At 41.2% G+C, this 16,114-nt stretch overlaps 2 protein-coding genes across 2 annotated transcripts in view; one reads left to right on the plus strand and one right to left on the minus strand.

Annotated features, from left to right (window-relative positions):
- Window positions 1-20: 20 nt before the first annotated feature.
- ZDHHC4 (zDHHC palmitoyltransferase 4) lies at window positions 21-7,559 on the minus strand. Its single transcript, XM_075179342.1, has 7 exons — window positions 7,441-7,559; window positions 6,963-7,092; window positions 5,665-5,726; window positions 5,150-5,328; window positions 3,433-3,558; window positions 2,966-3,210; window positions 21-577 (listed from the first exon to the last, which is right to left on the minus strand). Exons 2-7 carry the CDS (start codon window positions 7,083-7,085, stop codon window positions 329-331), a joined length of 984 nt encoding a protein of 327 aa, XP_075035443.1. The 5' UTR covers window positions 7,086-7,092; window positions 7,441-7,559; the 3' UTR covers window positions 21-328.
- Window positions 7,560-12,983: 5,424 nt separating this feature from the next.
- The window catches only part of GRID2IP (Grid2 interacting protein), a 77,758-nt gene continuing 74,627 nt past the window's right edge, over window positions 12,984-16,114 (plus strand). Inside the window, exon 1 of the mRNA XM_075179343.1 lies at window positions 12,984-13,214. Coding sequence (XP_075035444.1) covers window positions 13,163-13,214 — 52 coding nt within the window. The 5' untranslated portion in view covers window positions 12,984-13,162. The remainder of the gene's footprint in view (window positions 13,215-16,114) is intronic.

Consider the following 16,114-nt stretch of genomic DNA (forward strand, 5'->3'; position numbering starts at 1 on the left):
TGGGTTAACATGATGCAAACTCATGCAAATAAATCATGTTTATTAATATAAAACTTATTTTGTGTATATAAACCTTCAAGAAAAAAAAGTGTTATTATAATGTGTGTCTAAGAATGGATTTGTACAGATAGGCCAGTTACAGGGGATTAATGGCTGCTGTAAGTGGGTATCCTGTGCCTGTAGATCTGTTTCACCACAAGCAGAGTACACACTGATCTCCTTTGACGAAACCATTTCACATGGTTCTCTCCTTGACAGGAGAAGTGATCTATCGCCCTCGTATCAGCATTCTTTATCCACCAGTCCCGATTGTGCACATGGAGAGCTCTTATCTCTGCTTCCTATAGCGAGTGTGAGGCTGGAATATTTCTCGCATGTTGGTCAGGATTCCTCTTGAATAGCCTTTAGGAGACCCTGGGGTAGAGCTCTGCCACCTCCTTGCCTTATACCACTCATTGGTGGTCTGGTTGGTGATAGAAAGGTACCAGAGAAAGCAGGTGTACCCACCCAGCAGGAGGATCAGGATGACCAGAAATCCCAGGGTGAAGACAATCCTTGGGAAAGTCAGGAAGAGATGCTGGGGAAACAATCATTAATACATGTGAGTTTTATGGTCAGCCATTGCTGGGAGTTAAACTTCACTGTAGATGAGTGGCCCCCAGGTGCGGGTAATCTCTTGACACAGTTTATTCTATATTATATATACACATGGTATTGTGGATGCTGTCCCTAGTTTGAGCTATTAAGCAAATACAAAGTTAGATACAAACCTATTATAGACAACTTGTTGACATAGCGTGGCCTAAGTGTGTATCACAAACAGGCCATGGTTTGAGGATTACTCTAACAGGTATTGATCTAGGGTGGAGTTAAACATAAATGCAGAGAATGATGTACATGTAGTTATGAGGGAATAGCAGACATTGGGGGAACTCTTTTGGCAGAGGGTAAGAACAGCTTCACCTGACGGTGCGAGGATAGATTGTGTATACTGCTGGTAAGTAATAGTCTCCACTTATGTTTAACTTACGGGGGCAGATTCAATTCCCCAGTGTTCTTTACATAGCCCACACATAATTACTGTTACTATGGTAAGATTAAAGTGGATATTTGCTTGGGGCTCAGAGGAAATTGAATCTACCCCCTGGAATGCCAAATGCCATAAACGTGAGTAATCATTTTGAGTGGCGTTATTCATGTTATAGAAATTCAAACACATACATTTGTGCACGTTCTAAAATAACTTTTCATATTGGATCAGCTTTTATTTCCCATCTGCAGTAAGTGGGACACGGATGATGGGTTATATTCCACTGCCTATGAGGTATGGCTCTGGAGAAAAATGGAATCACCCTCTGTAAAAACTCTCTGCTCGTCCTAGTAATTGACAGTGCTGGGGTTTTTTTGTTTTTTTTTTAGGAAGTATTTTCGGTATAAAGTTTTCATTGTACTGAAGGATGACCTCAGCTGTCTGCTGAAAGGTGGTACACCCACTCTAAATTACTTCTGTCCTTGACTGGAGCTTCAGGTCAATTGGACCCTTGGCCGTCTAATGTGAGAAGAGGAAAGTCACCTCTTTAACCCTTGTATCAATGGGCTGCCCATCCTGCTCACCACAACTACACTGCGCACTTGTTCCAGGTAAACCAAAAGCTACTCGTTGAAAGGGGGCAGTGTCTTTACAGCTGAATCCAATACTGTCATTCCATAAGCAGATCGTGGAAACAGTGGAGTTAGTATCCAGGGACATACTGATATTGTTATAAACTTCTGAAATACTCGAGCATTTCGGGAGCAGGTCATCCACACCTGCAGGACTAGCTAGCCACAGCAATATGCCTCAGTTGACAGCTGTCTCCAGCTCTTAGTCTGCCTCATCGCTGTCATACAGCTGCCTAACATTCCAACATCAAAGGGCACAGCGGCTTCAGTCATCGGATACGGATGACTCTTCTTGGTCCACCTTTATTTGCGCTTGCCTTATTTTCTGTTTTGCTATCCACTTGCTCGATCCCTGTAGTTTGGCGAGGGGCTTGAGGAGTTGAGATGTATTTGATTTAAGGGGCATCAGGGAAGGGCAGATTAAGATAGGCCTGACTCTCAGGAGGGGTTCTGTCCGCCCCCAGCTAGCATTCTACTCACTGGTCCAACTATTTGATGAGCTGTTTTTGGGGTAATCTCGGACACTTTTGCACTACATAATGTGTTCTAACCATTTACACCTTTTCCCATGGTAATTTGGAATTACGGAAAACCTTTCCAGCAGTGGACCCCTAGCTTGTCCCAGGTATTGAAGGGGGCCATGATTCTTCCCCCCAGGCACAGTGTCTTTTAAGACACTTTTTGACAAGAGGTTCTCAAAAGCCTTTATCCTACTGGTGCAGCCTAGATAGACGAGGTTCAAGTCTGTCAGCATGATCAAAGGGGCCTTAGTCAAGGCCGATATGGGGGGGGAGGGTTGCCAGCCCGCTTAAGTCTTGACGGTGTTGGTCATACACCCCAACTGGCCCTGCTATACGGATCTCGTCAATGTCTTTCTTGCACAGACGCAGCGCTTGCCCCTTTGATAAGATCTCCTGTTTATAGGACCCATTCACCGGAGCCTGGTGTAACCGGCTTTAATGCCGTAACTCTTAAAGCCATGATTCTCAGATGCAAGGGTTCCGCTGACTCCATAATTAAAGCGACGACGTGCAGGCAGATACTTTCCTATATCACAGGGCAGACCTTCCTTGTCTGGTGCAAGGAGTATAACCTATAGCTCATTTCTGTTCTTAGTTGTTTCCTTGCTGGTCTTGTAAACCAGAGGAGTATGTTTTTCTCTAGGGGGTGGTATATAACCCATCATGTCCCTCAAAAGAAAAAGGATTTAGTGGCAAATGCAAACAATAAGCCCTCAGACCAAAATTGTGAGCATTAGTACTGTCATTTAAAACGCGTCCATTTAATATTTTAGGAAACATACCTGGATAATGAAGACTATGCCGGCAATCTCTTCATGTCCCTCACTGTCCACATAGGCTGCAGTCATCATATGTGAGAGTAGCACCACCTGCAGGAGGAATCCAGTAATCACCACAGCCAAGGAGACGGCCGTGAGGGTCAAACTTAGTAGGTAGAGCAAGAAGTATCTGATATTCATGGCTCCAATGCAGTTATTTACCCATACGCAGTGGTGATCGAAGCGCTGCACACAGCTCCCACATACACCTAGGAGGAAAATGGCTTATTAGGCAATGCCCAGAACTTCCTATGTATTATTATTTTGCACTAGAAGCTCAGTCATAAGTTACAGCTGGACTTAAGGTACTTATACAGTTTAGTTACAGCACAGCATAACGATCAGCCCAGTAGCTGCTAGAGGTGAGGTTGCTGTTAGTGTGTATATCTCTGCCTTCCATTGACCACTAGAAATGCATGAAGACGTCTCACCGCAATGCTTTGATCGTGCAGGCTTCAACAGGTGACAGGTGGGGCACTTACTGCCACGGTGGAATATAACGTCATCATACTCGTATACCTGTGTACAAAGTGCTTCATTCTGTTTGGTCACTGTTCCTACAGAGACAGGATAAGTCATTTTAAATCCATCTTTAATCTTCTAGGTCAAAATGTATCTCATCAGCCATTTGTCTCATGTTTGTTTATGATGAGGAACCTTTCTCCCCATTGCTTGCAGTCCCTCCCTTATGTCAGCAGCATGTGATGGAGATAAATGGGGGGAGGCAGATTCAGCAGGAATTACAAGTGTTTAAAAATAATCTTGGGGCCTACTCCTAAGGGTATTGAAATGATAATGATTCAACGTCTACAATTACAACTATGGCAATTCTATAAATACATCTTAATGACTAAATGGGATACCTATTTATCATTTATATAGCGCCACTGATTCTGCAGCGCTGTACAGAGAACTCCCTCACATCAGTCCCTGACCCATTGGAGCTTACAGTCCAAATTCCCTAATATACACACACAGACTAGGGTCAATTTGTTAGTAGCCAATTAACCTACCAGTATGTTTTTGGAGTGTGGGAGGAAACCGGAGCACCAGGAGGAAACCCACACAAACACGGGGTGAACATACAAACTCCACACAGATAAGGCCATGTTTGGGAATTGAACTCATGACCCCAGCACTGTGAGGCAGATGTGCTAACCACTGAGTCACTGTTCTGCCCACTCTTTTCTTTTGTGTAATCTCTTTTAATAACAGTTTCAAATACCAAAACATGCTGGCACACCTCTATTTGAATAAGTGTGGTATAGATTATATAAATGGGAGGAGAGTGTGGGGTGGTTTAAGCCTCTTGTACAGGTGTCCACAAAAAATGTTTCTCCCAGCCACTGAGTCTAAAAGGCCTACACTTGTTTCTCAACTGTCCAAAAGATGTAGTGCCTGAATCTGAGAATTTCAAAGTGGGAACACTGTCTTGCTGTTCAGTGAGGTCAAATAACACCATTTTATATTGTGGCTCTAGTGCAGGTGTCCAAACTCAGTCCTCAGGGGCTACCAACAGTTCATGTTTTCAGTATTTCCTGAATCATGCACAGATGAGTTTATCTATTTGGCCGGATCAGTAATTATCCCACCTGTTTCTACAGACAAATCCAGAAGATGTGACCTGTTGGTAGCCCTTGAGGACTGAGTTTGGAGAGCTCTACTCTAGTGTGAAACAGTAACCAAATTTAAAGGGAAAGAATGTACAAGGATTAAGAATGATTATTAAAATCTGGATTGTTATTGCCAGTATGAAAAAAAATATATATTACACCAAAAACCTTCTAAAGCCTGTAGGTACTTACAAACTATATTAATTTTTTTCGTTTGTGGCAATTCCCATTCTATAGCTAAAATATAATGGCAAATTAAGGTTCTCTGTAATATAATAAGTGCTGACACTAGTTCAGGCCTGGCCAACCTGTGGCTCTCCAGGTGTTGTGAAACTACAAGTCACAGCATGCCCTGCCAGCTAACAATTGGCTATCTACTAGCAAAGCATGCTGGGCCTTGTAGTTTCACAACACCTGGAGAGCCAAAGATTGACTAGGCCTGCTCTAATTAAGGTTTTTTAGTAAAATGCACATTAAACACCACAATCTATTTATAAAATGTAACTACAACCCAGAAGTGAAACTGTTCTGTTACCTGGGTCTACCGCACAGCATTTGTAGAAGAGGTAGAGATTCACAGATATTAAAGTATATGGAAGAAAAACCAGCATCCAGTTCATCTCCAGCTCTAGACTATAGTCAAGCACCTCCCATGTATATTCAGCAAAGACCAGCGCATCCAGTATCAGGTGCAAGACCACAAAGGCCACACTCCTACAAGCAAATGTAATATTATGATGACATTCATTCAAATGTCTGGAAATTAAATCATGGAAGGCACTGATTTTTTTTTTAACCTTAGCCAATGCTTGTAAAGCAATCTGTTACAAAATGAAACCGTTATATACCCCACCCCCAAAAATATAAGATTTCCTTGGGAAGAAAGAAAAATAAAGTAACTCTGGGCAAAAGTTACGCAACACAACGCAATGAAATCAGGCCTGGTCATAAAGGTGTCAGCCCCCTCTGGTCTTGAAGGGGTTAAGAAATAAAGTGAATTATCAGCTCAGTATAATCAATGTACAGTAACAAGATATATTCCTGACGAACCTTGTATGGAAGCAGCTGTCAATGTACCTCTGCAGACATGTCGGGAGAACAAAGGAAAATGCCTGCAATATAAACCGGTTTACTGTTACATATAGCGATTAAATCATGACCCTGCATTGATGCAACTATCTTAGTATAAGCTCATGTAAATCTCTATTTCAAGGAAAAGTATTAAAAGAAGCACTTTTTTTATTTTATTTTAAGTGTAATTCACTATATCTGGATTATAAATGGCTCTCACAATCCTTTTGTCTTAGGCGAGCATATAAAAATCATCTTGGGTAGGCATATCTTACTTGCTGCCCACTTTATCAATACATCACCTCTCCCGGTTTCCCAAGCTTGGGCAGGTGCAGAAAAGAGAAGAAATACAAAACCTGTAAAAGCCATTTTTATAAAAAATTGCTTAGAAAGTCTTATTGGCTTTAAAGGCAGCGTACTTCCAGAACATATGGGTGGAGGGAGCATTTACATATGCCTTGGTGTTGAAACTAAAATTGGCATTATCATAGAGGCTGTGCTAAGCGTTTTATAGGGAAGGAAGACAGGTTTGCTAGAGAGACTGAATGGTATTTTTATCGAACCTTATAAAAAAAAAAAAGGAAAGATGGAATTGTTGCCCATAACAACCAATTAGATGGTAGCTATCATTTATCTAGTACATTATGATTGGCTGCTATGGGGGACACCAACACTTTTCTTTTTTGAGGTTTAATAAATCTACCACTAAATAGGTTAAGAATAAACTAGAAAAATGTAATAAAAAAAAAATAATAATTGCAAAACCTTATTTGCCAATACACACCTGTATTTATTTTATATTTCTGAATATAAAAGCCATTTTGGACTCCAAAATGTTTTGTTTTCTTATAAATTTTAAAATTATACATAGTTTAAAAAAAAAAAAAAAAAAAAAGAACAAAATGAAGAAAGGCATTATATAAAGGGAATACATGGTTCAGTGTCAGTTAAGGCACCAATGCAGTTTTCTGTAGAGGCCTTACTTGATTTCAGTAATTATAGATATTTTACTCATCACAAATAAGACAACCAACCAGTAAATACAAAATATATGGAAAGAACAGATGGACAATGTTATCTGGTAATAACACAGCTCCAGCACTGCTGCTGAGCTTGTGCATATAGGAGTGAATTATGCAATGGGCTGTTATGGCAACAGAGATATTTCTACACATAGACATTGTGGATCTTGATCATCATATAAATCAGTCTTCCAGAAGTTTTGGATTAATTTACAGCTATAAAATTCATGATTATTGGAAGAGAATATATCTTACCTGTTCCACTGTATGGAACACAGCATCCAAACTGCTGCTGGATCTCCCACGCAGGAAGCAGAACCCAGACACACACAGAAGAAGGAAAGTCATATAGAGGAGGAAGAGCCACAGAAAATCCATTCTAAGACTAGAACAAAACACAATCACACATTAGGATCTAATGCTGTGTCCTTTATAGCCCATGTCTGACCAAGGCAGGGGTTGGATCTGCTTCCAGAGTATGCTGGGAATTGTAGTTATACTGATGAGTCACATGATGCTTCACTTTAGTGTACAGTGCATAGGTCTGTCCATCAGCAAAGTGCCACAAGACACTATATTCTAAAGTTGCTCGTTAAGGAATTAGCAATTTCATATCTTTGGTGAAATATCAGATATAGGAATCTTCTGTAAAGCTATTATTGACTTTAATCCCAGCAAATCCCTTAAAATAATTAAATAATACAACCAGCAACAAAAGTGATTGGCCACTTACACGCTGTAACTGTAAATCGGCTTAATATCATTGAACCACCAGTAAATACACGGACTGTGCGGACCATAGTTGAATAATGGACGCTGCCATCTTGATAAACCCGGAAGACGGTCTTCAATTACCTTCACACCATTGATATTAAGTGTACCAAGATGGCGAATTCCACTTCGCGTAGTAGAGTGCCGATACAGAGCTAGTCAGACTTCTACATCGAGCGCCGAATCAAAGGACAAATTACTGACTGAGAGCAGCTGGAGAGTTTGTCAATTTTGGTTTGTAGCACCCAAGTATAAGTTATATGCAAATACACAACGTTTATAACAAGTGTTTAAGGCGCAGTGACCATAAGTGAACATTTAATAGGGTGTGTGCCTAATTTATTAGTATTACTGCACATATATCATGGTAGTCATTTGGTCCTGGCATGTTTGTTTTTGTTTTTTGTCTCCACCTTTTTTATTGCCCTCGTCTTTACTTATTTCATGCTATTTGGGATTGTATGTAAATAAGAAGGATGAGATCAATTCAGCAGTCATTATAATAGTTTAAACAGAAAAATGGCCCAGATGTTGTAGTTTTTGGAAGAAGAACGAAGTAGCCAAATCATTATCATCATCACCATTTATTTATATAGCGCCACTGATTCCGCAGCGCTGTACAGATAACTCTAATAAATTGACGTGTGTGTGTGTGTGTGTGTGTTAGGGAATGTGTGTTAGAGAATGTGTGTTAGACTGTAAGCCCCAATGGGGGCAGGGGCTGATGTGAGTGAGTGCTGCGGAATTAGTGGTGCTATATAAATAAATGGTAATAATAATATGTACTGCTGCAATTTCCAGCAATACATAATGATACCTACCTACTGCGCTAAATTCATTCATAGACCCCTTAAAGTGATCCATCTTCAAGGGAAACAGATAATCCAACTGTCAAGCGTTATAGCATGAGCCCCATGCTGCAATATCGTTGCCCAATATTGGCTGCAATATCAGTTTGTGTGGCCATTATAAGGTACAACCAGACAGGTGTGTTATCCTTTTTGAAAAATGCTATAGACTTTTTTTGGGGATTCCTTGCTTCCCTGTGTCCAGAATGATAGACCGTAAGGCGTTCCTCATTTTCCACACCTGTACCTGGTGCATTCTAAAAAAAACACTCATAGACATACTTTTACATTGACGCACATTATCCCCTATAGTACTGTTTAGTAAAGTACCATAATATGGTTTTGTATTTGCCCTTGGGTATAGTGCATTGCTGGTCAGTGCTATTAAATTCCCTCCTAATGAATAGTAACACTTGGTTCTTCTCTGTAAGTGTCAATTACTTATCTCAGATGTGACATCTTCATCCTCTCACATTACCTCGGCCGCAAGAGTACACCCGATTATAGATACAGGAAAACAATAGGTCTCGCTTGTCATTTAGGGGTTCAAATGTAACAAAGCATTTCAACAGCCATCACAAGTCAAGTTCTGTTATGTAGGACTTTGTAATTATTACGTCCAGAGTGTGTCTTGCACAGAACAGCGCTGGTCAGTTACAAATAATATATTGCAAAAAAGAGAGAGTTCATCCAAAATGAAATAGCTTGTAGTCATCTAAATTCTCTTCAAGTAATTGATAAAATTGTGTATAACTAATTTGTAGTTGTACAAGTATTCACAGTGTGTTGTTGAGTTGTATAATACCTAAATACATAAATTAAATTAGCTGTTGGAGTAGAGTCAAAGGTCTGCCATGGAGGGCAGTGCTGTGCATGCTTGAAAATACATTAGCTAGGGTAGTATTTTTTGTACAAAAAAAAACCTACCAGCCTTCCTATCTCGGTTTTACAGTGCATTTGACACGGATCTGAGCAACTCGCTGTATTCAATCTTCATCTCCTGCTTGTTCAGGGAAGTTCTCAGTTATGAAGTGGCGGAGGTAGAACTTGTAGCCAATCAGATCATCAGAGAGGTGACAGCAGCAGGAGATGAGTGACCTGTCCACTCGTGTGATTGTGTTAGTGAGGACAGGGCCGCATGTGAGCGGGGCAGTGACATGATGTGAGGAGGGGAATAGAGGTAACCAGGATTCCACAGACTGAGAGTTATATAGTGGAAGGATCAGGGTCCCACAGCAGCATAGAGTATATCAGGAGATGAGTGATGTGTTAGTGAGGACAGGGCTGCATGTAACAGGGGCAGTGACATGATGTGAGGAGGGGAATAGAGGTAACCAGGATTCCACAGACTGAGAGTTATATAGTGGAAGGAGCAGGGCTTCCAGCAGCACAGAGTATATCAGGAGATGAGTGATGTGTCAGTGAGGACAGGGCTGCATGTGACAGGGGCAGTGACATGATGTGAGGAGGGGAATGGAGGCAGCAGGAAGCCACAGACTGAGAGTTATATAGTGGAAGGATCAGGGTCCCACAGCAGCACAGAGTATATCAGGAGATAAGTGCTGTGTTACTGAGGACAGGGCTGCATGTGACCGGGGCAGTGACATGATGTGAGGAGGGGAATGGAGGCAGCAGGAAGCCACATACAGAGTTTTATATTGGAAGGAGCAGGGTCCCACAGCAGCACAGAGTATATCAGGAGATGAGCGATTTGTTAGTGAGGACAGGACTACATGTGACCGGGGCAGCGTTAGGGAATGGAGGTAACCAGGAAGCCATGGACCGAAAGATATATAGTGGAAGTTGTAGGGTCCCTGGTGTATGAAACTGGGGTGTGTCATGCACTTCTACATGAAACAAAGTTCATAATCAGATTTGTTTGTTTCTGCCTTATAATTAGCAATGACACCAAGTCCCCTTTTTCGTTACATTGGGAATCCTGGCTGTAGCTTATAATTATATTCTGGTCTATGTTTAGATGACACATTGTCCTAAGAATTATTGCACCCTAAATGTTTGACTGTGCCCCCAACATGCACCTTTACCCTGCTCTGTCGTTATATTTACTGGGAGAATAGGTGTGGTGAATAAGTAAAGAAACCTTGATAAATGTAGCATATAGCTATGTCTATGGTGGTGTGTACCTTATTAGCCTATACGACAAACACAGTCCTGCTTATATTGCTCCTCTGGCCGTGCTACCCGTCCTCTCAGCAACATATCACTCATGCTTCCTTCCTAATGAATGGCTGATTAAGTTTCAAGGCAACCAGACCGCCTGTTATAGAAGCTCCCTCCTCTCTGTCGCTGGTGTGTAATCGATACAAAAACTGTTCAGATCTTACAGGGCCTGAGCACTTGGTGACTGCTTTCCCTCTGGTCCTGGAGCACTGCAGGTAAGTAATGTAGGATGCATGGGGAGAGAGCTAATTGTGAGTACAGTTTAGGTTTTAAATGGATGGTTACTTGTCTGGTTACTGTGCAATAGTCTTAACAGCCGCTGATTCAGGGCTGGCACTGTATTGAAGAGTTCCGACGTTCCCCACTCACCTTGCAGGATGCACTTGGAAGTGAGTTTCCAAATGTAGGATGCAGTGCACTGTTGCAATCAGGGGCAGGCTGGGATGGGGGGCAGCCTACTATGGGTCCGTCCCCCCGAGTCTGTCCCATAGTAGGCTACCGTGGGCTGGGTCACTTTAAAATGTTCCTAATAGGCTGCTGAGTCAAGCCTTGTCCCACAGGCTAAACTTTGCCAGACCTCCCCTGACTGCACCGTTATAGGGGCTATTACAGCCAATGGAGAGCTGCACTCACAGACATTCTAAGAGGGTTTTGCATCAGTTCCACTGACAGCCTGTTGCTTACTTTTTGCAATGTTGTTACTGTATATGAGAAATGGTTTACAACTGGCTGTGGTGTTGATGGACATTACAGGGTTTTTTAAATTTTGCACTTGGTATTTTTTGACGCTGATAATGTTCCTGTTCACAAGGTAGAGTTGTCCAATAGTAAAACTATTGGACATCTCTACCCTGTGATATATCAATGTAAGCTGAATGTAGATTAATTTTCAATATCTGTCTTTATTTTGAATACGCACATTTTTCTGTACAGTGGATGTAATTCTCAGTGTCTGTACTTATTCTATATGGAGAAACAGCAATCACCTCTTGTTCTTTACACAGGATGACATTTTCAACATCTGTTTAGATCTTGGGAGTACAATTAACTGTTCTAAATCACTTGTCTTGTTTTGTTTGCTATTCTCCAGATCTGTCCTTATTCTGTATATCTAGACAACTGCATAGTGCAGGCTTTATGTCAGTGATGGGTAAGGTGAAGTAGCTGGGACGCACAGAGGATTTAGGGAGAGCACAGTGCACTCCCTCCTCCGGGTATGCCATGTGACCGCCATGCACTGTGCAGAGGTGGTCACGTGACATTGAAGTCCAGATAAGATTGGGAGCAACAGGCTAGGGGCCGCAGGTGAAAGCTTTGCGGGTCACCTGCTGCCCATCGCTGCTCTATGTATTGACAAACACCAGTGACCGGGCTAGCGTGCTTTTCCCCTATACCAGCCCCTTTCTCCTAAAGCATTTTGAGCTTCCTGGTATTCAGTTGTCCACTGGACTTGGACATGAATCAGGAGTGTTTATCGACCAGGGATACAAGTTATATGACCCAGTAAATCACATGGATAAAGTCGGCTCTAAATTCAGAGACACGGAAGGCAAGGTCAATGGCAGGGCAGGTTCAGCAATAGACTAATATTTGTAGCATGAAGTCCATCCAATAGTAAGGTCAGGTTCAAGCCAAGTTAAGTAAACGTTTGGCAAAGGCAGTACCAAAACAGCGCTCCGAAAGACAAGTCCAAAGTCTAGGCAGGGACAAACACCAATGGAATTATAAGAAACCGTGCACCCAGAAACTTAAAAGTACCTATAGCGGGTAGCCTAACAATTACAATTGTGTGCCCATGTTGGCGCATCCCTTGAGTGTACTTGCCAACTGGCCGAACCCAGAACCTGAGAACGACTGCCTGACCCTACACCCTACGGTTGATGCAGTGTCGGATCAAGGACAAGCGATTGCCTTAGGCAACAAAGTATTAAATGTCCCAATTAGGCCACGTACCAATGTATTATTTGTGGGCGAATACATTTTATATTATTTACAGCTTTTTTTCCCACCCACCTTATTAGCAAGAGGGGCAGGATGGCAGCTCACCACCTGGACTTCTATGTATCAAATAAAAACACAACTCAGTATGTTTCTATGCACATACATTATTGACATAACAGTTATCTGTCATAAGTTATCTTGCCCACTGCTCCAATAGGCTTTAACACTTTTTATGTCAGGTACTTAAGTGATCATATTCGTTTTAACATCTTATTTAAACTTCCATTAAACTGCAAATATAGATTTTTTTTTATTATGGTTTTACATTGAATAAATGGTTAGCAGCCTCAGGTAGGGATTTTTCAGTGGTCCCAGGGGCCTTCTTTGTTTTTATTAGATTTTTTTCGGGGTCTGCCAGTCACTTCCTGTTTGATTAATCTTATTTCTTCCCCTGATTAAGTGGCCGAGCTGCTAATCCACCTAAGCTCAGTTTTCTGAGAGTCTGCAGTGGACAGATTCCAGCACCTTTCCCTGTAGATGTCCCTGTATCTGGTCTGTCTGAAGTTGCTTTCTACCTAAGTATCTATTAGCCACGCTGTTCCTGGCCGTACGTTTCTTCTAAAACTTGTGCTCCATGTTTGGCATTGCTGCCTGTTAGAGGAATAATTATACGGAGCACAGATTTTACTTTCCTGCCTGTGGCTGATCCCCCTGATGAAACAAATGTGTGGTATCACTGTGTGGAGAGGTCTCGCTGAGCAGTTCTGTAAGTGACATTCCTACATGTGTACCAATCATATTCTTTCTGATACATGTTCTAGAACTCATTGTTTTACTATATAGCTGCCCTGATGTTTAAGGTTTATGGCAGATTTTGTCCTTGTCAAAGCTATTCTTATCATGTATATATGGGCAACTGCTCAGTACCACTTCTCTTGTTCTCTGTGCTGAGAACAGTCCGTCAGTGCCAGTGTCCTTATTCTATATAAATATACTCTGTGTCATTACTCTGTATACATATACTCAGTGTCATTGTACACATAATCTTTGTGTCCTTATTCTGTATACATATACTTTATGTAATTATTCTGTATACATAGACTCTTAGTGCTAGTGTCCTTATTCTGTATACATATACTCTCAGTGTCCTTATTCTGTATAAATATACTCTGTGTCATTATTCTGTATACATATACTCTCAGTGTCCTTATTCTGTATAAATATACTCTGTGTCCTTATTCTGTATACATATACTTTATGTAATTATTCTGTATACATAGACTCTTAGTGCTAGTGTCCTTATTCTGTATACATATACTCTCAGTGTCCTTATTCTGTATAAATATACTCTGTGTCATTATTCTGTATACATATACTCAGTGTCATTGTACACATAATCTTTGTGTCCTTATTCTGTATACATATACTCTGTGTCCTTATTCTGTATACATATACTCTGTGTCCTTATTCTGTATACATATACTCTCAGTGTCCTTATTCTGTTTACATAGATACTCTCAGTGTCCTTATTCTATATACATATACTTTGTGTCCTTATTCTATATACATATACTTTGTGTCCTTATTCTATATACATATACAGGGTGATTCAAAAGTCGCAGTACACCCTTTTATTTCAAAAACTCTACAGGAAATTGGGAAACCTGAATACTCCAGTAAGGTATGGGTGACGTGGTCTATCTTTTACGGTATGTACCAAACATGGGCGCCATCTTGAAATCGGCCAATCGGCCCAATTCGTGTAGGGTTTTTAAAATAAAGGGGTGTACTGCGACTTTTGAATCACCCTGTACTTTGTGTCCTTATTCTATATACATATACTTTGTGTCATTATTCTGTATACATATACTCTCAGTGCCAGTGTACTTATTCTGTATACATATACTCTCACTGTACTTATTCATATACTCGCACTGTACTTATTCTGTATTTATGTACTATGTGTCCTTTTTCTGTATACATATACTCAGTGTCCTTATTCTGTATACATATACTCTCAGTGTCCTTATCCTGTATACATATACTCTGTGTCCTTATTCTGTATACATATACTCGGTGTCCTTATTCTGTATACATATACTCGGTGTCCTTATTCTGTATACATATACTCTGTGTCCTTATTCTGTATACATACACTCGGTGTCCTTATTCTGTATACATATACTCTCAGTGTCCTTATCCTGTATACATATACTCTCAGTGTCCTTATCCTGTATACATACACTCTCAGTGTCCTTATCCTGTATACATATACTCTCTGTGTCCTTATACTGTATACATATACTCTCTGTGTCCTTATTCTGTATAATATACTCTGTGTCCTTATTCTGTATACATATAATCTCAGTGCCAGTGTTTTTATTCTGTGTACAGTCATAGACAAAAGTTTTGAGAATGACACAAATATTATTTTTCACAACTGCCTCAGTTTTTATGATGGTAATTTGCATTTACTCCAAAATGACATGAAGAGTAATCAGATGAATTGCAATTAATTTCAAAGTCTCTCTTTGCCATGACAATGAACTTTATCCCAAAAACATTTCCACTGCATTTCAGCCCTGCCACAAAAGGACCAGCTGACATCAGGTCAGTGATTCTCTCGTTAACACAGGTGAGAGTGTTGCAGAGGACAAGGCTGGAGATCACTTTGTCATGCTTATTGAGTTAGAATAACAGACTGGAAGCTTTAAAAGGAGGGTGGTGCTTGAAATAATTGTTCTTTCTCTGTTAACCATCGTTACCTGCAAGGAAACACGTGCAGTCTTCATTGCATTGCACAGAAAGGGCTTCACAGGCAATGATATTGCTGCTAGTAAGATTGCACCTAAATCAACCATTTATCGGATCATCAAGAACTTCAAGGAGAGAGGTTCAATAGTTGTGAAGAAGGCTTCAGGGCACCCAAGAGCGTCCAGCAAGCACCAGGGCCGTCTCCTAAAGTTGATTCAGCTGCGGGATCGGGGCACCACCAGTGCAGAGCTTGCTAGGGAATGGCAACAGGCAGGTGTGAGTGCATCTGCGCACACAGTGAGGCGAAGACTTTTGGACGATGGTCTGCTGTCAAGAAAGCCAGCAAAGAAGCTACTTCTCTCCAGGAAAAACATCAGGGACAGACTGATATTCTGCACAGGACTGCTGAGGACTGGTGTAAAGTCATTTTATCTGATGACTCCCCTTTCAGATTGTTTGGGGCATCTGGAAAAATGCTTGTCTGGAAAAGGAAAGATGAGCGCTACCATCAGTTCTGTGTCATGTCAACAGTAAAGCATCCTGACACCATTCATGTGTGGGGTTGCTTCTCAGCCAAGGGAGTGGACTCACAATTTTGCCTAAGGACACAGCCATGAATAAAGAATGGTATCAAAACATCTTCCAAGAGCATCTTCTCCCAACCATCCAAGAAAAGTTTGGTGACGAACAATGCCTTTTCCAGCATGACGGAACACCTTGTCATAAGGCAAAAGTGATAACTAAGTGGCTCGGGGATCAAAACATTGAAATTTCGGGTCCATGGCCAGGAAACTCCCCAGACCTTATTCCCATTGAGAACTTGAGGTCAATCCTCAAGAGGCGGATGCACAAACAAAAACCCACAAATTCAAGCATTGGATTACAAAAGAATGGGCGTCTATCAGTCAGTAT

Source organism: Mixophyes fleayi, chromosome 7 (genome assembly GCF_038048845.1).
Source record: "Mixophyes fleayi isolate aMixFle1 chromosome 7, aMixFle1.hap1, whole genome shotgun sequence".
In the NCBI taxonomy this organism is placed as follows: Eukaryota; Metazoa; Chordata; class Amphibia; order Anura; family Limnodynastidae; genus Mixophyes; species Mixophyes fleayi.